This window comes from Corapipo altera, unplaced genomic scaffold (genome assembly GCF_003945725.1).
Source record: "Corapipo altera isolate COAL_440 unplaced genomic scaffold, ASM394572v1 23b, whole genome shotgun sequence".
In the NCBI taxonomy this organism is placed as follows: domain Eukaryota; kingdom Metazoa; phylum Chordata; class Aves; order Passeriformes; family Pipridae; genus Corapipo; species Corapipo altera.
In genome coordinates this window covers 1,520,032-1,544,266 of record NW_020884885.1, presented here as the reverse complement: position 1 = coordinate 1,544,266, position 24,235 = coordinate 1,520,032, and the positions used below count along the sequence as shown (strand labels likewise).

The 24,235-nt window shown below is 35.2% G+C and overlaps 1 protein-coding gene across 2 annotated transcripts in view; it reads left to right on the top strand.

Moving 5' to 3' along the window:
• The window catches only part of FMN1 (formin 1), a 128,573-nt gene that overhangs the window by 50,731 nt on the left and 53,607 nt on the right, over positions 1-24,235 (top strand). For both annotated transcript variants that reach the window (XM_027642216.1, XM_027642215.1), the window contains 5 exons: positions 4,106-4,193; positions 13,567-13,628; positions 16,124-16,212; positions 20,784-20,913; positions 22,307-22,453. In XM_027642216.1, coding sequence (XP_027498017.1) covers positions 4,106-4,193; positions 13,567-13,628; positions 16,124-16,212; positions 20,784-20,913; positions 22,307-22,453 — 516 coding nt within the window. The remainder of the gene's footprint in view (positions 1-4,105; positions 4,194-13,566; positions 13,629-16,123; positions 16,213-20,783; positions 20,914-22,306; positions 22,454-24,235) is intronic.

Sequence of the window (24,235 nt, the reverse complement as noted above, 5' to 3'; positions counted from 1 at the left end):
TTGCAGCGTTGAAACACAATGACCGTCTTCAGCTGTCTGCATAGGATAATAAACAGTGTTCGAACTAAAGCAGAACTAGTAAAATGCTAGTGCATGCTTTTCCGATGCACTCTCACTTTCTTTTTATATTTTGTGGTGTGCTGAGAAAAATCACTGACATTTCCTTGTTTATCACAAAGCTCTGCAGTCAGGTAGAATATAGAAAGTATCCATAAGGAGTAAATATCTATTTTGTGGCTTTGTCTAATTTTCACAGTTTTGATAGGAGTAAAGATACTGAAATTAGTTTCTTACTAGCTTATTTCGTACCTCCTGTTGTAGCCTGAGGAATTGCCATTTGTGTGTCCTTTAGCAAAAGGCTAAAGATAGTGGGTTTTTTTTAAGCTAATAAAATTGTAAATAGAATTCTGTCTCCTAAAATATTTTAAAAATGATTCATCCATGTGAAATAAGAAGTAGTTAAACTTGGCACTCCTCTGAGTAGGAATAGAAAGATGTCTGGTCTTAAACTTCTGAAATTTCATTGGTAACTCTTTGAGTATTTATGTAGAATGGATTGAGGGGCATGATCTTTGGCTTCTTGTGCGTGATCTTCTGTTTGAACAGGGTTTCAGCAGTCTACTTATCGGCCCAGGCGGTTGACTCACTGTAAAAGTTAATGAGTGGGAATAGAGGGAAGCACTGTGATATGCAGGACAACTCTTTAGCTTATGGCTTCTCTCAGTAAATTTAAATATTGTGGAAAGAATCCGTGCACCACCAGGAGGAAGGATTTAGCTTTTAATCACTAAAGTAAACTGAGTCTCTTCAGATTTCAGCACCAGTAAGTGTCCTGGACAGAATGTAGACATTGCAGTTAGACAAAACAGTGAAGTCTGGTTTATAGTATTCAATGAAATACATTTCTGCCTATGTTAGAGAAACACCTTTTAATGGAAATGACAGAATAATTTACAAATGTATTCAAGCTTCAGTATATCTTCACTTTTAAATTAGATGATAAATATTTGAAATATTTATATTTGCTTGTGTACAGCAAATCAACTAACTTAATAAAAAATAGGGAAAAACCACACAGAGCAAATAATGTTATGGATCACTGACGTAAATGAATTATCACCAGCAGTCACAATTTTGTCACTAAGCCAGAATGATACATTCATAGTCTGGAGAAGCAGCAGGCAGTTGGCAAACCCCACCTGCTGGCATAGCAGCATCAGCTGGCATCAACTGGATTTTAGCTGCTTACCTGTCACTGCCAGCTACAAACAAGTCCCAATATGCTGAGAAGTGATCAGTGATTTGTCTTTTAAAAGCATAGACTAAATAGTTCAGTGCAGTCTTTACAAACTTTCCTTTTGATTACCTTATGTTTTTATTGGACTAAAAAAGTACTGATTTTTTTGTGTCTCCTTTCTATTTGGAATTCACGCACATATTTAATTCCCTCTCAGTGACTTTCCCAGAATAACTGTAATTTGGGACAAAATTAGTATCTCTGAAAATTTGTTCTCTGTTTTACTACTGCTTATATCTTTAGATGCAATATCTTACAAGGTACACATTGTTTCTAAAAATCTATGATAGAAGTCCTATATAATACTTAACGTTATAACTATCGGTTTGGAATAGTTTTATGCCCAGTTTAAACTATTCTGTTGTCTTTCTCCTCCACTTTTGCTCCCTAATGAATAAAGTATTAGCCTTCAGTTACTTGGTTGAAGTTGTTTTAGGTAGTCTGTGTCTAGTTTGATGCCTGGTAATTGTGACCATGTGTACATTTGTCTAAAATGCATGTGAACATACAGTCAGTTGCCATTTTAAAACATGAATCTCCGGTTTAGCTTTAAAACATACATAGGATCTTCTTTCATTTCTTTTTTCACTTTTTCTTTCCTTTTTTTTCTTTTAAGGAGGAAGTCTTGCTTAGCAATGTGAGCTAGTTTGATCGTATTGGGAGAATATATTAACACTAAAAAAATACTTCAATAGAATGATTTCAAATGTCATATTATCTGCAACAGCTATAGTCTGGAAAGGTTTTGCCTCAAACTAGGCATGTCTAATGGGGTTTATGACAACCTATGAATTTGCCCTGAACAAGGTCAACTTGGAGGTCAGTGAATGCTATACAAATTGCATACTACACAACCCTGTAATTATCCCTGTAAGAAGTTAATGTGCTTCAGAGTTCAGCAAATTCATGTAAGCTCCAGAAATGACCATGATAAACCATGCAGTTAGTTACATTTGCTCAGTTAACAGGATGTGATGCTTCCACAGTGTTCATTTAAGGTAACTTGTAGCCAAATCGTCTTGTGTACTTGTGTACTCAGGAGATAAAGAACCTGAATTCTTTATCATTTGAAGAAAACAATTTTAATAATATTACTTTCTTAATATCCATCTTACGTACCATACATATAGGCAGAGAAATCTCTCAGGATAGATTTTGCTTCAAATTTTGCCAGAAAATATACAATATCTAGGTTGACATAAGTTTATTAAATTTTGATTCCCTAGAAGAGGGACATAAAATATCAGTCAAATCTTTGCTGAAGACAGCATGTGTTCCAACTTGTCATAAATAAGAACTAACTATCGTTTCTCTTTTTCCTGTATTTGTCAACAAATCTACTTTTGTATAGGTGAATGACTAAATAGTTGCACAATTAAATATTCCTAAATCACATAAAACATGGGAAATGTTTGTATGAGTTAGTATAAATTTTTTGAATTAACTGTCTCTAATGTGAACATCAATAAAAATATTACAGGAATAAGAGATAACAATTACTTAAAGTTTTTAACATTATTAAATATCAAAATGTTAGTGTCACACAAAAATTAAAATTAAATTTGGAAATAGATTAAATATTGTTCAGATACTAAGAATCTGAATTTTTGGAAAACATAGCTATTAGTTTTAATCCTTCATATGAGTTAGTATTTTTAATAGTTCTTGTTCGTCAGCACTAGGAAGTAAGACAACTGCTTGGATCTGAACACTTCTAAGAACTTGTGTCTGTATTGCATTTTGTGATGTGCTGCTGTCATATCTTCCTTATGATATAAATCAGAATCACAAATAACAACAGTCCAAACATTGTGGGAAATTTGGTTTTGACATTTCTAATATTGGAACTACACTTCCAAAAGTCTGATGGTTTACTTTACTTTATGGAGTGATCCACATCATTGTCACTAATTTCAACCAGCCAAAATAACTTCCTTAAGGTTTCCTTTCTCCTTTTATTTCTTCTCCCCCAACTGACATCTGAAAATATTACAATCTGAATGTCAGTATATTATACTATCAAGTGTCGGTTACCCAAAATGTGAACAAAATCCTCAAATCCCTGTGAAGTGTCAACAATGTGGGATAAGCACATTCAGACAAGAGTGAAAGAAATACTTTCAGTAGTGCCTGGTGTTCCAGAAATAGTGTTGAGAGGGCACAAAAAGACAGTTCTTCAATTCCTCTTGGTCAGGAGTTGATCCTTTGTTAAAAAAGTAGACATAAATGTGTTCGCATTGAAATGTAAACTAGCAGACAAGCTAAGGAACTTGGGATGTCATCATGACTAGGCTTTGCGAACGAAGATTTAGGAAGGCTCCTATCCATATTTGTTACAAGCACGCTGGTGGCTTATGAGGCAAATACAAGATGGACACATCTGATTGCAAAAGGCACAGCAGAAAGACCCCTTAGGTGGTATGAAAGACTCCTTAGGTGGTAACTTGGGATGTAGAGTGTCTTAAATAATTCTTAAATTTCACCTTAAGAAGAAGGGGGAAAAACTATATGCCAGAATAAATATCCAATGTGCCTTTTTTTTTCACCTGTTTAACAGCATCCTACAAGTAAGAAGTGATGTTCTTTACTACACCTGGTGATAATTCAGTCTTATGTTTATAAGCTGTTTGTTAAGGTGCAGAGCATAAAGATAAGATGAAGGTCTTACTACCACATTTAGTTAATAAAATGGTTTGATGTTCGGAGAAACATTGAATTCAATTCACGAATTAGCTTCTGTTGTTAAAGTGAATGAATCCTTTGTAGAGTGTTCATTTGATCTAAGATCATTTTACTTCATCTTTCTAGATTACCAAACTGTTGGATGGAAAACGGTCTCAAACCGTAGGAATTTTAATATCGAGTTTGCATCTGGAGATGAAGGATATTCAACAAGGTAAGTGTTTCTTACACTTAGTATATTGTATTTCCTTGGATATTTTGTCATAGCCCTCAGAGAATGTCTTACATTACAGATTGTGCTTTGAATATAGTCCTCTAAGCTAATTTTTCCAGTATATTCCACTATATGTAAAAGTTCCACCTAATAATCAGAATTGAATTTAGGCACAACTCCTTCTGTAGCATTCCAGTTAGAATATCATTTTCAGTTCAGTATTTTCATATTTCTCCCCTGCAGTTCCCTGCTTTTTCTAAAGCAAATCCTCCACCAAAAAAATTAAATGGATGGCTTATAAATAAATCTTTAGGTCTTCAAACATGCAGTCATTATTTGTTTAATGTTTAAATTTTGCTTCATTAGCAGTGTAAAGTACATCCCAAAATTATGTTACCACATAACAATCAGAAAGAAAATTACTGGATGGCATTTTTCAAAGAGTAAAGCTACTCAGTGTGTAAATTCCATTACTGGTAGACATTATTTGAGTTTGCTAGTACAACTGTAGAGAAATACAGATTTTTCAGAACACTGGGGTAGTTGAGAGTCTGCTTATGTTCTGGATTTAAAAAGATATTGTTTAAGGATATTGTTTATTTCTTTTTCACATTAAGAAAAGGAAAATATTCACCATTTAAAACAACTGCTGGAAGAACTCAAGTTGATGTCTCCTTTTTTGCTATTGTTTTCCCTCCATCACATGCAAATACTGGGTAGGGTGTTGAGATGCTGCTGGCATTGATTATTATTAATTTCAAAAGAGCCTTTGAGCATCTAGCACTTTAAAAGCAAAAGGGCTTACAGATGTCTCTTGGGATGCAAGGGAATAAGGAAAAGAAGGAATAACTTTATGCCTGCCAGTATTGTGTGAAAGGTATCAGAATGAGATGGAAAAAAACTGCTGTTACTAAAGGTCTGAATAATTTGCTGGCAGAAGTTACAGCAGCATAGGGATACGATAGAAGCTGCATTATAAAAACCGGGTAGTATTCTGAAGTATCTTCAGAGATGTTTTTTATTACTTTTTATTTTCCATGCCATAATATTCTACTAAAATAGAACATCTCTATCTTTCTCTTAGTTATTTGCTATACTCCTATAGCTTTTGAAATCTTCTGGCCAATTTATGCCAAATTTAAGAGAACATAATGACTCAAATATTTGGGTATGTATACATTAGCATTTTTAGCTTGAATCAGCTGTGCACTTTTGAATCATATTTACCAGTTGTCCCCTTTGCTGTATTTGCATTGCAAAGCAATGCAGAGCAGTTTCAGAGTGCACAAACATCCTTCAGACTTGAGATTTGCTTTACGAGAGTGCCAGTAGTGTCCACCTATAGCGGGCTCTAAATACCCCAGGACCAAATCAGAAGTAGTTAAAACTGCCTGAAATGTGTATAGTGTGAACACTGAATCCTCAGCATCAGCTGTTACTGTCTACAAATCTAAAAACTACACTACTTGCAGGTGTAGACATAGCTAATGTAGTCCTACAAGTTTAATGAAAATTAGGGTGTTGGGACAAGAAAGGCAGCAAAACAAGTGCTGTCACTCATCACCCTCTCTAGTCTGAGGTAGCAAATGACTGGCCTGTCACCACATATGTTGCTCAAGGAGGCAATACGATATGCTGTCTCTTGCTTATGGAAAGAACTGGGAGTTACAAACAGAATTTGGGAATACTGTTAGTGGAACTTTAAAAAAAAATTACAAAGCAGGATGAGTGATTCTAATAAAAATCTGTGTTCAGTGACTACCTAGGGAAAAAACCCCAGTTCACAAGACTAAGGGAGAACATTGTTATATAGAGGGGACCTTTAGAAATGCATACAAATATGAAGACAAAAGTGGAATTATCTTGTTTCTCTTTTAGTGTGTGTTTGTCCCATAGCATTTTATGTAGTTTAAATCTGTGTGCAGTCCTGCCTGTCAGCAGAAAAATTATTTGAAACCTACTGTAGTCAATGCACTGGATGAAAAAAATTCGTAATAGGCTAAATGACTCATGATAACACCTAACCAAAAAAGCATGTGATCATAGGGTCATGACTGTCAAAGATTGTGGTTTTTTTCATTACAAAGTGAAGTTACTAAGAGCTACCTCTAAGAAACATGCAAATTAAGCACTCATCTCTTTTTTCAAGCCAATTTTCATGGCCTAATTCAGTACATGAAAAACAGGGAAAAGTTAATGGTCTTTGACCACTTGCAATGGAGAATAGAGAAACTTGAGGCAAAAGAAAGTCAAAAATTAAAAGAAAATATTTTATTTCAAGTTTTTCTGACAGTGTTTGTTGAAAAGTTATGTACAAGTGAATTTACTGTCTGTGTATAGTATACCGTTTGCTCTACTGTATGTAGCAGTTACAGAAATAAAGAGAAAAACTCAAATAAACTGCCCTGTGCATACAGATGCATGCAAAGTTTTAGAGAAGACAAAACAAGAAATCATGAGAAAAATTACACTGTCCTTTAAAAGAGTGTGAGATTTCTGCATCTATAGGATTATGCTCTCGTATTAAAGTACATAACTTCACAGCATATTCTGTAGATGACTTGGCAGCGCAAAACAAGCAAGTGACCATGTCTGGCACTCAGATGCTTCAGTTTGCATCTGACGATGAGCCAGCTGCCACACTTCAGGAAGGGAATCTTCCACATGTGTTGGTTTGAGAGAGTGAAATGCATCCTTTGCAGATAAGTTTACATTCATTCTGTGTCTGAGTACAGTCTAGGGAGAAGACAATGTAAAACTGAATAATTATTTTGAGTAGTGTTGGTATTATATGATGCAGAGGAAAAGTTGACATTGTCATGCTGCACCTGTCCTAATATCTTTTAGATAGGTGGGAGAGGAGAACAAATCCTAGGTCCTACAATGTTCTGAGAACACTGGTGAATCTGGTACTTGTGAGAATAGTATCGTTTTTAGTTAGACCACTATTAATACTATTAATTTCCTGAGCAGAAGAAGCAGGCAGAAAATCTGTCTGACTCAGTATGCTATATTGGATCTTTATATTGAAAAGACAAATAGCAATAATCAAATTGTTCATAGGTTTGAGATTATTTTTAAGGCTCCTTCTCCATATTTTTTTAAAACCTTTAAAAAGAAGAGGTGAGGAATAGTGGAGATCAGTTGTTAGGTAAGGGACATGCTTTAACAGTACACACTTAGAGAAGTAATCTCCATTTTGTATTAATCCACTTGTATCTTTTCCTGTCATTGTTCAGCTGAAATCTTACAGCTTGAGAGACAAACTTGTGGCTCAGGACTATTTGTGTGGCTTTGCTGTTGAAATATTACAACTCACTCCACAGTGAGGTGATTCAGTTCTGTTTGTAATGGGAAATGCTGATTATAACTGTGTATGAAAACCCTCTGTGGGCCCTTGGTCCAGCTTTTTACAAGGCAATGTTCCACTTGCTGAGACAGTTCCAATATAGTAGCTAGCAATAGTAGTGCACTGGAAAAGGATAATAATGCTCTTTTCTGCAGTGTATGTCATCTGTGCTGGCTTTCCATGAGCTGCTGAGATCTTTGTTCAAGACCTAACTGGCAAAATTGTGGGGAGGCCCAGATGAGAAAACTTTTAGTTTCAGAATATGGGATTTTAATAAAATGTAGATGCCTATGTTCAAAGGAGTAATTCCCCCAAATCCTCCCTACCTCCACAGCACCTGCATTTTGCCACTAAAATTGTAGGGCATCAGAAGTTCCGCTTCTCTGTATTGCTGGAAATGTTTCAGTAATACTCGTGATTTCCATCAGGACACATTAACTAGGTGGTCTGCTGGTATACATGGTGGTGTATTTTCCATGGGATTAATCTGTAAGATGCGGTAGATCACACCAGCTGCACACCTTATAGCTTATTGTACTCTTTGTGGTAGTAAAGTGCCATATTACTCCCCACAGAACAACTACAGGCTTTGCTGGTACATTTGCCAAAGCAAGAGTAGCTGTGCTGTAGCACTACAATAGACAGAACGTAGTCTGTATAACAAAGAGGAAAACTAACATTGATCCTTAGCATTGAGACTATAACATTGAGACTAATGCTAATTTAGTATTTTTTTTTCCTAGATTTTAAGCAGTTAAATATATTGGCCAAGACTCCATTTATTACATCAGAGTAGCACTGGCCAAACTGTAGTAGCACGTATGGGGGCCTGGTATGTTTATTGGACATTTGGAACATTCCTGTGTTCACCAGCTCTGTAAATTATCTATGCAGAAGCACATTAAGATTTGAAAATGTTAGAGAAATGTATTTGATCGCACTTAGATGGGATGGATTAGAGTGGAATTTGTTAAAAAGCCTTGATCATGCCATCTGCTTTTGTAGATTCACCTTCATTGTTTTTTGTGGTATTTTTGTCTCTCCCCAATAGCAGAATATATTTTTATTACAGTGTCACAGTAATGATATTCTGATGGTGAGCAATGCAAAGAACTATCATGCCACAGAAGGGGACAAACTTTCTAGAAAAAACATAGTTATGATAGTATTGTACAATGTCAACCAATTGAAAACTGTCTGACTGGTTTCTTCAACTTAATGATTTACCTTCCATTGTCAACATACTGAAGTAATTGGAGGAATGTGAACTCAGCCAGACTGATGATAAGTCTAATAATCATTTTAATTCAGTATTATATTTCTAATCATCCTATGATTGCTGCGTGGTCTTCCTCTGATGAGAGATCATAGCAGTTATATAAATAGGTTGCATTTTCTTAGTGCAGTTTATAGTTTACAGCACATCTGAACTTTAGAGACCAGTATCATTGTTAACCAGGCACTTTCTTAGCATCTTAAAGACTATGTGTTATATCCTAAAGCCAAACTATTCCAAGGCAGCTCCAATTTGTGTATTAACCATACCATGCAGCACAAGTAGTTTCTCTGTTATATTTTGGAAATACTTCTGGTTAAAGAGAATGACTTTGGAATATTTCTTACTTGCACTATGTGTAAAGAGTTTTATGGGGTTTCAGCTGAAAGTGAAAGTGGAAGTATGGATTTTAAGGGTTTAAAAACTGTTGTTCCAAAGTTGTGTGACTTTCCCACCTACACAGAACATTACATGTATGCATTCTACGTATACTGTATGCTATGCATGAAGTATAGAGATAGCTGCATACCCACCTCAGAAATTGGGAAACGGTTTTCTTTAAAATTAAATTTTCTTTAAAATTAAATTCTCTTTTTCGGGAAAATTCACAACATACATTTTTATGAATCTCCCTTGGGCATCCAGCATGATGTGAGTAGGTTAACATTAGTGCCAGAATCTTTTGCTCATGACTTCTTTCAGGAGTTGAGCTTTCTTAGTTTTCTAAACCTACACTGTGCCCATGGTGCTTCTTTGTTATGTGTATTTTTGTGTGTTGCATGACAGTTAAATAGTGGAGAAAACCTTTAAATAAGTTTATCACATATCAATTTGTCAGAAGTAAACAAGAGTGATTTGGATATTTTAGGCAGTTTTGCCATGTAGGGATTTGTATTTAACAGTTGTTGTCATTGTCTAATTGACCAGATCGGTCACAATTTAATTTCAGTTTCCCAGTGATGGGCTGCATATTCCCATGAAATCAAACCTTACTCAACAGAATGTAGAATATAAAACAATTAAATACTTCCAGGTCAAATACATGTACCTTTGGCAAGCTCTTTTTATTTAAATAATGTATTTTTGTTTTATCATTAGAGAGCAGTTAAGATGATTTCTTCATATTTCACAGTCTAATTACCATATTAAGTGGTTTGATATTGCTGAGTATATGTAAGCTCTGTCAGCAGGACTTAAATCCTGATTCAACCAAAATGTGTTTAGTAGGAGTGAGGCTGTATATCAAAGTCAGACTTAAGACTGTTGGTATTTAAGCTTGTTAAGAGGAGATAAGTATATTTTTCATTTTAACCTTTAAGTTCTAAAGTTGTCTGTCGACTGCACACAGTATGCTTTAAATTCTCAGCTTTTCTTTGGTTTACATTTTTGAAGTAATCAGAGTATGAGAAATCTGTGCAGCAGGGAATCTGTTAGATTCATTTTTTAAAAGTGAATTATGTTAAATACCTTTGGTATAAGTTTATATTCAAAGCAATGCTTTGTATGGGAAATGTAGTTGGCAAGTATTTTTATGTGTGCCTGTTAGTTTGAATGCATGATGCTGATCTGTTTTTTGTCCTAGCTGACGGTTATTATAGCCTAATGGGTGCAACCCTGCACTAATGATCCTTGTGTATATAAATTCTTCTTCTTGTGAGCAGACACCATAGGCCACATAAAAATGTTTGCCTCAATTTCCCTGCAAAAAAGGATCTCAGAAACCAGACTTGGCCAAGTAACAGATTTTTTAAAGGTAGAGGAACCCAATAAAATTACCAGCTTTTCACAGCATGAGTCTACTTCCTTTTGACATATTGTGAGGTGTAGGTGAAATATTCTAACTAAACTGACAGTGTAAGGAAGACAGCTAACTAGAAAGCAAGATGAAAGTAAAAATCACCAATGATGATTGATATTGTAATAGCTATTAATTGTTTTGGAGCCTCTTTTGTAGATTTATGATACTTCACCTATATTACTTACACTTACGTAAGTCTCGATATAATGAGATTTAATGCAGTAAAGTATTATGGTTAAGTTCACTGTATCAGGAAGAGCATTTTGAAAAACTTTCCAATGTTCATATTAATTTTGATAATGTTAATATACATATGATTAAAAGTGGGTTTTGTTTTTCACAGAAAAATTAAAAAACTTTTGTTCCTTTAAGTAGAAATCAAAATAATTACTTTCTTTGATCTAGTGTAATGGGGTTTTATTCAGCTGTTCAAATTCAAGTTAATTTATTCAACATACCTTGAATGTATTGTTCATGCCATATTTTTAGAGTTAGAGTACCAAGACACCTGTGAATTTGGGGATTTCTTCCAGCTTTTCAAAATCAGTGCTTCTTTTCAAAAAAATGGGCCAGTCTTCATAAAATTTACATGTTTTTGTCTTCTGCTCCAAATGTGCATGGCATAAAGTTCAATCAGTTCGTGTGAAAAAAACAGAGAAGGATGAAGATATTAAAATACATAAAGATGAAATAAAGGAGGCTGTGTAGATTTTGGCAGTACTTCTGACTTCTTGGGAAGGTGTCTTTACATGCATTGGCATCCTAAGATGTCCAACTATCATTAAATTGAGTTATATGGCCAGATTTTTAACTGCAGGTTGTCTGCATGGACATTGCCAATTTTAGCAGTGCAAGTTGTAAATCAGAAAATATTTTCCTGGAACTTTTATACAATCACATACTTGTTCAAAGAGAGAAAATAACTCATATTAATATATGTTTCTTAACACTGATTATTATCAATTCTGTGATTTATGAGGTTTTATTTTGTTAGTTTAATCTCAGACACTTTTTGTTTTATCATGTCACTTCAAAATGATGATTTGTTAGAACTGATGTTGAGTACAGAAACATGGATAAGATAATAGAGCGTTAAAAACCACTTTGTGATTCTGGGGCCTTTTTGATGATAAATCTCTGGCAAAAAATTTCAGTTAGGTGTAAAAATCTTAATATTCTTATTAAAGTGCTCTTTTTATTAAACTACTTCCTGTCATCATAATAGTTTTGTACCTAAAAAATTGACTATTAGTTGCACGCTTTGCCTTTCTAGTACAGGTTCAGTTTATCTCCAATAAGTTGCCTTTTCTACATAACTCTAGACAATAAATTTCTCCTTGTAAGCAGATTTCAGAATATTCTAAAATAGGATGAATGTTGAACCATAAGGGAAGCTTCTGAACTCAGTTAAATATTTCGAAATCTTCACAATTAAATATATTGAACCGTGAAAACAATTTTCCAAGAGATTTTCCAATCTCTCAGGTTCTTTTGAAGTTACATTGGATAATACAGAAGATAGTGCAACTCTTGAAGCTGTCTTATAGGAGACATCTCTTAAATTCAATCCCTAATGACTTTTCTTTAAACAAAGATTTTTGTCAGTCTCAGTTGTTCAGGCTTTAGATTTGGTTACACGCTTGAGCTTTTTTTGAATCTTTGCAGTAGGACAAAAATAGTTGGAGATACTGCTTTTTTTCACTGATACTGTTTTCTCTATAATTCTTTACTTCTAACCAAGGTGTAATGTCAACAGACAGAATCATAATTGACAAGCAGAATTTTAAAGCATTCTAAATGTCACTGGACCTTTTAATAAAATTAATTAGCCTGCCACAGGGAAAATTTACTAGCCTGCTGGTAAATTTCACAATGTGAAATCATGGGGTAGGTGGTAGAGCAGGCGAAAGCTTATTACTTTTAAATAATTATTTAAAGATGTGTGCCTTGCCCCTTTCAAACATGGATTGCAAATGCAGCAAGAGCTTTTAAAATCTTCTAAATTCAGAAGCAGTCAAATTTCCTTTGAAGAAATATAATAAAATTAAAATCCAAAGTTATCAGGTAGTAGCTAATGATGAGTCAGTGGTTACATGGAAACTTGGTAGAGGCCTTAAGCTTGATTTTTTGGGGATTAATGTTCTCAGTAATATTTTAACGTAAGTCATGAGTTCAAAAATTGTACCCAGTCCCATTATGGATCTCAAGGAAAAGCTGATTTGAAAAAAATTTAAGCATCCACAGTTATTTCCATTCCATTGTGCATCTCTTAGCTTCCTAGAATTTAACATCAGAGTGCATTAGAAAGCACAATGAAATAATCCCATTTAGTTTTCAGAAGAGTACCAATACTTGCCTAAGTAATGGGATTTTCAAATGCTGGAAGCACCTAGTGTCATATTCCAAACTTAGTAAAATCTGAAACTAAGACAGGAGAGATTTTGAGACTTCTCATTTTTGGTAATGAGGCATAATTAATCATCAATTATTTTGCAAGTTGCAAATTTTGCAAGTTTGTTGACTTGTCTACTTCTCAAGATGGCTAACTCCAAGACAAGCATATCTCCCTGATTTCCTGTACACCTAGGGAGACCTAAATACCCTAACTCTCAATTCCTTCCTATCCAGCCTTCTAAGCTAACAGGAAATCTGTACTGTTCATTGTCATTGTACACAATCAACTGAGTACTTGACTGGTCATATCTTTGACTGCTGAGTGTATTAGAGGGGGACAGTAGAACTCTATTCTCCTAAGACAGACTTCATAGAATATTCTTCCATGAGTGCTGTGATTTGAAGTTAGAACAAAAATAAAACACTGAAAATATTAAAATACAAACTGGATATATCCTTTAGCTAGGTTAGAACCCTTTAGTACATTTCTCAGGAAAAAGAATTGAACTCTTAAGTATGTTTTCTAGCATCTAATTTGTGTTTGTGTTCTATACAGCTATACTGTGCGTTGATGACTCTGTAGTAGATCTAGAAACACTGGAAGCACTATATGAAAATGTAAGTAAAGACGGGGCAGCGATGTGGTTAATCACCATAGCATTTCAGACACAGAATAAATAAAGTTCTATTTTATGTTGTAATTTTAGACTACAGACCTTATGTAGAAAAATTCTTTAGGGAATTTACCACTAATAAAATAGGTAACATAGGGTGACATATGGAATGAAGGGACTGGAATATATGGAGCTTACAATTGGCAGTAGCACAAATGAGAACCTCTGGGTAAGAATTAAGGGACAAATTAAGCAGATGTCATTGTGGGAGTCTACTAAGGACCTCTTGTCCAGGACAATGATGGTGATGAATTATTCTGTGAGGAACTTAGTGACATCTCCAAACCAACTGTCCTTGTTCTTGTGGGAGACTTCAACTTGCCAGATGTTAACTGAGAGCATCACACAGCTGGGACAAACAGGTCCAGAAGATTGCTGAAACACCTGTATAATAACCTCATGGTACACGTAGTAAGGGAGCTGACCAGGAAAGATGCCCTTCTTGATTTGTTTCTTGTTAACAGAGAGGGTTTTGTGAGTGAAGTGGTGATTGGTCTTGACCATGGCATGGCTACAGTGGCTACAAAGCAATTGAGTGAATTTAGGTTAATCGAGTGAATGAATTTAAAATCTCTGTTGACAGAAGGATAAGTGCCAACAAAGCCTCAGCCCTGGACAATGAGAGTGGACTTCAGGGTGCTCAGGGAAGTAGTGAATAAGTTGACTGGGAAAACGCTTTTGAAGGTGCTCTGGTTCCATCAGTGCTCATCACTTTTTAAATATCACCTCTTTAAGGGCACAGAGCAGGCAGTTTCCAAAATGTCAGATACCAAGCAGACCAGGCAGAAGACTGGCTTGGCTGAACAGGGATCTTCTTTTGGAGCTAAGTCAAAAAAAAAAGAAGGTGTATGCCTGGTAGAGGCAAACTCATGTGGGAGGAATATAGAGATGCTACTCACTGTTGTAGGGAGAAAATTCATGCAGCCAAAACTCAGCTGGAGTTGAAGCTGGCCAGAAATGTGGGGGACAATAAAAAAGAGTTTTTTAGGATATGTTAAAAGCAAAAGGCAGTGCATAAATAACGTCAGGATGAGGATGGTCACCTCACAAACAGGGACAGAGACAAGGCAGAGGTGTTTGACATTTTCTTTGCCTCTGTTTTCGACACTGATGACGGGCCAAGGGGGTTCCTGTGCCCTGAGCTGGAGGACCATGACTGTGAGAATGATCAACTCCCAGTTGACCCTGAAATTGTGTGGGATCTGCTTCTGCAGCTGGATCCCTACAAATCTGGGGCCTGATAGGATTCATCCCAGAATCGTCAAAAGAGCTGGCTGATATCATCACGAGGCCTCTCTTGATGATTTTTTAATAGTCTTGGGAATCTGGAGATGTCCCAGTTGACTGGAAGCTGGCTAACGCTCTCCCAGTTTTCAAGAAGAGCAAGAAGCATGACCCTGGAAACTACATGCCTGTCAGTCCCACTTCAGTGCATGGTAAAATTATGGAGAAGACTATCATGGGAGGTACTGGAAAACACCTGAAGGATAGTGCAGTTATCGGTCATGGCCAGCATGGCTTCAGGAGAGGACAGTCCTGCTTGTCAAACATAATTTTCTTTTATGACAAGGGAACCCACCTGGTTGACCAACTACAGCTGAGTCAGGGGATGTTTAGATTAGAGATAAAGGAAAAGGTTTTTCACCCACAGGGTAGCACTGGAACAGGCTCTTTATGGAGGTGCTCACAGCACCAAGCCTGCCAGAGTTCCAGAAGAGTTTGGCATGTGCTCTCAGGCACATGGTGTGATTCTTGAGGCTGTACTGTGCAGGGCCAGGAGTTGGATTTCAACAATCCTTGTAGGTCCCTTCCAAGTCAGGATATTGTATGAACATAAAAAAAGGCACATTGAGATGTTTATTTCTCTCGCTAACTTAGTTTTTAAATGTCAGAAATTTTAAACAGTGGAGTGCCTTTGGAATCAGATTAAAATGTAAAAAAAGATGTAACAGTGTTCTCTCCTGAGCTGCCTGAAAAATACTGTCCTCGCTTAAGGCCTGTTTTGTGCTATCATGCTGAATTTTTCTCATCAGGCTCCTGGATTGTTGTAGTTACCCTGGGTTGCTGTATAGATTAAGGATATAGCATTCATGAACTGTGTGACTCTGAAGTTGCTTGAAAGCAAACTTGAAATCTCCACATTTACACTGGATTGTGGAGATGTCACAGATACTTTCCTGACCTAAACTTTGTGAGGTGTCCTGTAGCAATATTTGCAGTTGTGTTCCACAAGGATGCTGTGCTCCATGACCATTGGTAGTAAATGGCATGCAGGGCACTGAAGGAATTTGTCATGGATCTTTGTGCTTCACTCTTTTGCACAGACTAAATGTTTCCTAATAAAAAAATACAGTTGTTGCTTGCAAACAAACAGGTAAAGTAGTAATTTATTAATTTCTTATTAATTAGTAACTAATTGCTTTGTATTAATTCACTCAGAGAGCACAAAAGGATGAACTGGAGAAAATCAAGCAATATTATCAGACTTCAAAAGAGGAGGAACTGAAGCTTCTGGATAAACCAGAGCAGTAAGATTTGTTTCATAATATTTTATCATTATATAATACAGTCCTTCAATGATATATTGAAAGCCATTTTGATACATAATTTTTGGTAAGTAATTATAAATTTTTTTGTGTATTTTAAGGCATGAGGTAAACTTATCATGTAACTTTTTTCAGAAATGATGTATTTTACTACATGAACTTGGACCACCAGAACTGATAAAATATGTAGCCTTGAATCAGTAAGAATTTCTGTTCCCACTCTCAAGTTTGTAAAAGGCTTATCGTTCCATTAGAGCATTTAGAGGCCGGACTGATTTTTGTTGTTAATTATTTGAAAGAGCTGCATGAACAGAGGGTTTTGGTGAGTCTTGTGACAAAGACACAGTGTATGCTTACTAGTTCCACCATTCCTCTGCTGGGACCGTTGTGGCCAGTGACAACTGTTGGGATGAAAAACTTCATAAGTGTTGCTCCTTCTATTGTAATACACCTTAGAAAGAATCCTCAAGATTCCACGGACTATTATATTCATCATATAATCCTGAATTTTATTTTAGAGTATACATTTGATTTTAGATTTTGGCCTACCAGTAGTATTTGCCTTCTGCTACTTCACTACTTTTCCCTTTTGTACTCTTACTCTCTTCTGATCTTCCTGCACTGAGGCCTTTGTCATCTTTTTTCCTTTTCCATCTTGTTTTACCTTTTCTGCAGTCTTTGATGTAAGAAAGGGTGGGGGGGAATAACTGAAATAGCAGAGATAGTATATGATTGTTTGATGTCAGAAGTATTACATTTTCATACCTTTTTCCCATTAAAATATTAGTGCTGAAGAACAGATAATTTTTTCTATTTCTCCTACCATAAGCAGTTAAGTACTCAATTTGTGACTGCCCACTAGGGAATAGGCTAGTGTTGGGAGATAAGGCTATTATCTTACTTGAGTAAGAGTAACTATTGTTCTTTAGTAAGACTTAATAGAACAAATATTTGTAAAGTTTATATACTGACTTGTTTTTGCATCCCATTTCCATGGCTTTCATTGGATTGGCTTGGGGCATAAGAATACATTGTGTGACTAGCCGATGTTTTCCAGAGCTTGAAACTTTGGCAGTCTGTTTGCTGTATATCTGAGTTAAATAAATATGAATACATTTTGTCTTCTGAAGAATATGAATCTTGTAGACCTCTAGAGCTATCAGAGGTTGTCTTTTTTTGTAATTTATAGTGGAGAGAGGTTAATCTTCATTAAATACAAAGTTTAATTTATGCTATCAGTGTTCCATAAGTAAAAATAAACTGTAAATAAAGCAGTTACGCCTGGTGGTTCAGAGTGAAATAGTAGTGTCAAAGAAAAATGCTATTTTTTATCAATTATTACTCTCTGTGTTCTCTCTGAAAGTGTAATTATCCCATTTTTACCCTATTATTAAACAACATAGGTTAAGAAAATTAGCCTTTTTAGGTGTAGCTTAAGGAGGAAACAGTTTGCTTTATGCACTTATGTAAATTTTGTTGGACCTTCAAAATAATGTCTTTTCTGAAAACTCAGTAGATCAGATGCCACTGGTTTTGTTGTCTAAGTCAACCTCTGAGTCAACCTAAATGCAGAACTGGAGATTTTTTGGAACTCCACTATGCATTTTAGTTCCATAAAAGGTTAAAGACAGAAGAATGTTAAATTTGCATGTGTGATTAAAAATATATGCTACAGGGCATAAGCCTCATGTATTTTCTTTATGAGGATCAGAACAAAAGTGTAAACTAAACCATTTATCAAATGGTTGCAAATACTAACAGTAGGCATTCATATAATGAAACCATTGATGTGAATTCACTGAAGTCTAAAGGAAACCATTACATGCTTGGACTACCAGACAAATAAAAAGCTTTAATGGTATCATTGATGTTCTCCTGCACGTGTGATTTTGATTTATCTTGCTGTCATGTTAAATTTGGCACAAACTGTAAGTATGACAGCAACATAACAATACCCTCCTAAATTATGCTTCGTGATAATAGTTGTTAAATGCTAATATTCATTACCATAATAAAGATTTATATGCAAAATTGGCCACAATTTGGAGCTTTACTAACAGGATACAGATGCTTTAGCTAGTTTCCAAGACCCTTTTTAGTTGTAGAATATTCTCTGTAAAGTCCTTTCTGCTGTGAAATAAGTAGCAATAAAGGAAGTAGTAGCCAAATATGGTACTGAGCTTTCCTCAGTACCATATTTGTATGTAGTTTGATTCAGGAAGTAGAGAGCAATTTATAATTGCTGTCCAAGTAATGCCCTTTGCTTCTCTTTGAAGACAGCTTTCCTTGGACTTCAGTTTAAATCCTTCTGGCTTACTTAGAAGCACGTTTTTCTCAAAAATTTGTTTCTAAATTTTATATTCTTCAAATGTGGATAAATGTGATCTGAAAATTAGTTTACCTCTGTAGAACCGGGTTACTTTGTCTATATTTGCAAGAATGTTCTCTTACACTAACAACATAGCAGTATGCCTGCCTTGAAAGTTCTCTCTCAAGGCCTTTACTACAAAATTATGGTAGGATAAGAGTTCTCAAGTGAATGCATTTTTTATTTACTGTTTCTGAAAGAGAGGAGTACAATGGACCTCACAGACATGAACAACATATTCTCTGTGTTTGTTTTAGGCCATAAGAAGTGTGGTAATGAGAAACCCATCCAAAAGCTATGTCACACTCACATCAGCATTACTTTAAGTCTTAATCATACTTTCCTCAGACTAATGCAAAAATGCCTGAACTAAGAATATTCTTTTCTCTCCTAAAGTTTTATCCACCTGAATTGGTGGTTTATCTGTGATAACCCTAGATTCAGGTTATGACTTTTTGTTTAGTAAGTACATTTGTAGTCACTAAGATTCCTTTTTGTGATGGATTTCAGTTATGAGTGTTCTGTCTGGATTTAACTTTGAATGCTTTGAATTCCAAAATCTGGAGATATCTTCTTTTTACGCTGATGTTCTTTTAACTCTCAGCACAATTACTCTGTATTCTGATGGGCAGTCATGTGGGAGATAGTTCTCTTTTCAAGGGAAGGCAAGAATATGTGTCATTTGGCTTTTTAAATTTAAGTTTTTTAATTGTGTGTATATTAGAACTTTAATGGAGCAGTTTGGTTTTTCTTTCTTTTGTTTCTCTCACACAAAGTGCAAAATACCCTCTTTTTTTTTCCTGGCAATACCGTTCATCCCCAATAGGAAGCATTTTTATTAATACCAGCTTGACATTTCTTTTTTCCCACTGCTTAAGTATAAGAGTCAAGCCAGGCCTCCCTGATCTTCTCTCACAATAGATTTTTTTCATCAGGCAAGAAAGAAAAAAGAAGGAAAAAAATGTTATTCCAATTAAAACGTATTAGTTCACACCAACCACAGGTGGATTGTGCTGATTTTTTTAGACAGTCACTATGTATTCAGCAAAGCCTTGCATACACGAGAAATCTGTAAAGCAGATTTAAATACACTGATATTATTTATTATAGAAAAGAAATAATTTGGAGAAATCAGATGTATTGGCTTAAATAATTAAAATAAATTTAAAGAGAATTCAAGCTAATAAATTGAATACTGAATTTCCCCTAATTTGGTGAGATAGTAAAAACCTTTATGGCACTCCATTAAGGGGATCTAAGGATATCTGTTGACAGGAGACTAGAAAAATATTTCTAAAGTGATATTGGAGCAAAAGACAGCTTGTTTTTGGATTTTAAGAAAGCATATGTGTCACTGAAATCCTCAACTGAAAACCCAAAAGCAAATCATTGTTATTATAAGAAATGCTAAAGCTTCTTGTGTTATTTAGCCAAACTCTTACATTTTAAATTGATGAAGAGGAAAGGGAGGAATTACTCATGCTTTTGGGATGCTTTCATTTTGTGAGATCCAAATTAGAGTTGTTGAATATTTACCAAAGAGTTAAAAGAAGAAAAGCTAGAATAGACTCATGAGAAAAATGTTTATATGAGGACAGGTATAGAGAAGGTAAAGGCTTAGTAACTTTGCTGAACAGTGAGCGAAGACTGATGCTCTTACAGCTAAATACACAGCTAGGTACATTTCCCATAAAACATACTGCTCTATGATTGAAAATGTGGTGGAAATTAGTAAAACAGAATTGATGCTGAGAATCAGAATAAATTTTTTGGCAGACGTTGTAGAAATAAACTTGTAGGAATATATTGACTTCTGTATTTCTGGACGTATTTTTAAGGGAAGCAAAATCATGTAAGTTGAAAGAGTACACACACAGTGTTTGTCTAGCTTTTCCCTTTTTTTTTAACCGATGATTTAGGTTTGACATTCTTCTATTTATTACTATGCAGCTATGATAGTTAATGGATTGATGTGATAATGATTAATGTTGTGCGTTTTTAGTGATATTAATAGGATTTTTAGCACGTTCTTAATAGAAATAATATAACAATTATAAATTCTGTCAGACTTGATTCGAAGTAGGAAAGATTGCATATATATTTCATGATACTGCAGCTTTCATTCATTATGTACCCCAGAGATAAGAATTATAAAGATTCATGAATAGTCCTTTCTTCCCCACAGATTTTTATACGAGTTATCTCAGATCCCCAACTTTGCAGAACGAGCTCAGTGTATTATCTTTCAGTCAGTTTTCTCTGAAGGAATAACATCAGTGCACCGGAAAGTAGATATCATAACTCGTGCTTCCAAGGTGAGTCCTAATGAAAGCTAAATTAAAACTTAAATATATATTAGAGTATTTATGCCTCTTTTTTACCGTAAGAGATGAACCTTATTGCCTTTTCAGGAAAATAAAAATATATTAAATGTATAACTGCTTATAAAAACAAAAGGAAGAGGGAAAAGGGAAGGGAATTGCATGTGATGCCCTGTGCAATACATAGAAATTTATTTTTATTTGAATGGTAGATTTTTATTACTTTCCATATTAAGTATGTAATAGATAATCTCCATAAACAAGAAATTAAATATCAGACAAGCTTAATACAGGGCCTTGCAAAGTTTCTTTTTTTTGCATACCACTGTTGATACCAATAGATGCTTGTCATCTATTAATTTCTGTTAACCCTGGTACAGCAGATTTTTTTAAGTGTCTGACAAAGCTCTGCCAAATATTTTTATGCTATGAAAGACTAAAGACAAGATTGTCAAATTATAACCAAATATGAGAAATAGAATGAGAATTGAGAGAAACTGAAAGTGACCTAAAGGTCTAACATCTTAGGCAGAACGGTTAATTTTATTTTTTTCCAATTTGAAGATTAGCTTTTGATTAGCTTTGCTTCCACGAAGTACACATGCTCTACCCCTTTGGATTTGCTGTCAATAAAAATAGTTACTTGATGTTTCCTTTCCAAAGGAGACATAAAAAAGGAATCAGTGTTGTTTGAGATAGGGAAAGATGTATTGCCCTCAGTTTACTTCTCGGGAGTTTACACTGCAACTGATTTATCCAGTGTATAAGGCTACATAATTAAAGATTAGTCCTATGACCTTAGATTCTCAATTGGCAATACAGGTGTCCTTATATGTAACTGTAAATAATTTACTAGTTCTGCACTGTGTTGCTAGAATTGTTTTCTGTTTTGAGACATAGCAATTAGTTAGCCCTGTTATATCTGCATTAAGTATGGATCCAGGAGCCTGAATTTTAGAGTACCACAACCTGTGAGAAGCAGACTGAATGACAGTCTGAATCTAACCTAGTGACAGCAAAAATAGTACATTAGACTGTGCCTTATGCAAACAGATGATAAACTACCTCATCTGTAAGATTTTTAAAGGCTACTAAGGGTGTTCAATAATCTTCTTCCATTAATCTTTTTGTCATCAACATAGTATACGATGCCATATAATTTGTTTCATATAGATTAATTAACATAGTATCTTAGGGGGATACAGTGTAATAAATGTTTCTCTCAGCCTTGATTATTGCACTAGTTTCAACTTCCCTTACCTACCAAGGTAAAAGCAGATAAGAAACAAAACCTTTAGCAAAAATAAAATTTTTAAAAAGGCTATCTTATATTAATAATTAGAATTTTTTTACCAGTGGAAGTTACAGACCAGTGTCCATTTTCCAGGCTTTGCTGAACATGACAAGTGTAAAGGAAATTTTGGGGTTGATTCTGGCTTTTGGAAATTATATGAATGGCGGGAATAGGACTCGAGGTCAAGCTGATGGGTTCGGTTTGGAAATACTCCCCAAACTAAAGGACGTCAAAAGCAGAGTAAGTAGTAATTTTTAATTAAAGATAATTTTTCTCAAGTGATCTTTTTTCATTTCATCATCTGTTCAAAAGTTAATCTTTTATTTCTTATCATTCTTGTTGGAAAAAGCAAGGCACTTTGTACAATTTTCGTGGTTTTTTCTCCCAGCTTTTCACCTCCGTCTGCACATGTACATGTTTCCACAATCTCTTAATTTCTCCTATTCAGTAATACTAGGATAATTATCTTATGTGAGAAAGAACTTCTGTGTGTCTCTTTTACTAGCAAGGACTTAATTACAGTAGAGCAGGGAGAAATCAGAGAGCATAAACTGCTGAAATCTTCTGCAGTAAATGTCCCCATTGTCTTTTTGTGCTCTTAATTTAGGGTGAGTAAAAATGTTTAAAAAATCATGTTCAAAACCAAAATATCAGTAAAGGTTCAGTGTAGCATATACACTAACAAATTGTATATAAGGGATATAAATTCAAAACATACAGGATTTTATTCTTCTTCAAAAAAGTGTCAGACCCAGCAAGATATTTTCAGTCTTTTTTTTTAATTGTGCGTTAAATGGATGTAGGACACAAATTTTGAATGGCATGCATGAGAAAATGCTTATAAATGGCAGTAAATTATTTTGTCAAAAATTGAGAACCACTAGCTGGTTTTTGATTAGTCATGCTAGAATCAAAGTCAGGATCAAACTCTAGACACCTTTTGAGATGAGGTTACTTCATTTCTTACTAGTTCAGTAACACTGAGGAGGAGGTGTTAGATAATGTAGGCAATGGAAACACTGGTCAAAGTTGTTCTTTTACCAAAACATTCTTAGACCCCACATGGATATAGAAAGCAGCAAAGAATAGGAGATATTTTCTGCTGTTGTTGGTACATATTTGTAGGATGAGAAAAAAACCTCTTCTTTCATGTTCTTCCTCCTTTCTTACATGAAGTGCTTTCTTTACTATGAGAAAGATAGATTTTAAGCGTTTGTTCCTAGTTATGCTTCATGTACAGAAGAATGCATTTGTGAGACAAGCAATGTCAGGAAAGTGGTATATCTAGGGATCTTTTTGTTTTACTTGTGAATATCATCATTAATGAAGTGTAAAAACATATTTAATGAATTGTTCAGTGAGCAACTGTATTAATGAAAGCTTTTCCAATGCATTTGAGTCCTACGTCTTCTAAAAACATTGAGGTGGTGGAGCATGCCCAAAGAGCAATGAAGCTGGTGTCAGTTCTGGAGCACAAGTCTTATGTAATAAAGAGCAGCTGAGGGAGCTGGGGTTGTTTATCCTGGAGGAAAGGCTCAGGGGAGACCTTATTGCTCTCTACAATTAACTGAAAGGAGGTTGTAGCTGGGGGGAGGTTGGTCTCTTCTCTCAAGTAACAAGTGATAGAATGAGAGGAAACAGTCTCAAATTGAGTCAGAGAAGATTTACGTTGGATATTAGGAAAAAGTTCTTTACCAAAAGGGTTATCAGGCATTGGAACAGGCTTCCCAGGGAAGTGGTGGAATGATCATCCCTGGAGGAATTTAAAAGATGTGTAAATGTGGCACTTAGGAACATGGTCTAGTGGTGGACTTGGCAGTGCTGAGTTTATGGTTGGACTCAACAATCGTAGAGGTGCTTTCCCACCCAAATGACTCTGTTTCTAATTCTTACTTTCCTCTTCATTGTGGTGGTTCAGCTGTTCCATATGACCACTTTCATTCCAGTCTTGCTCTATGGACAAGACACAGTACAAGCTGCAGCTAAACTAGAACCGGTTTCCCATTACTCAGGTGTTTGTTG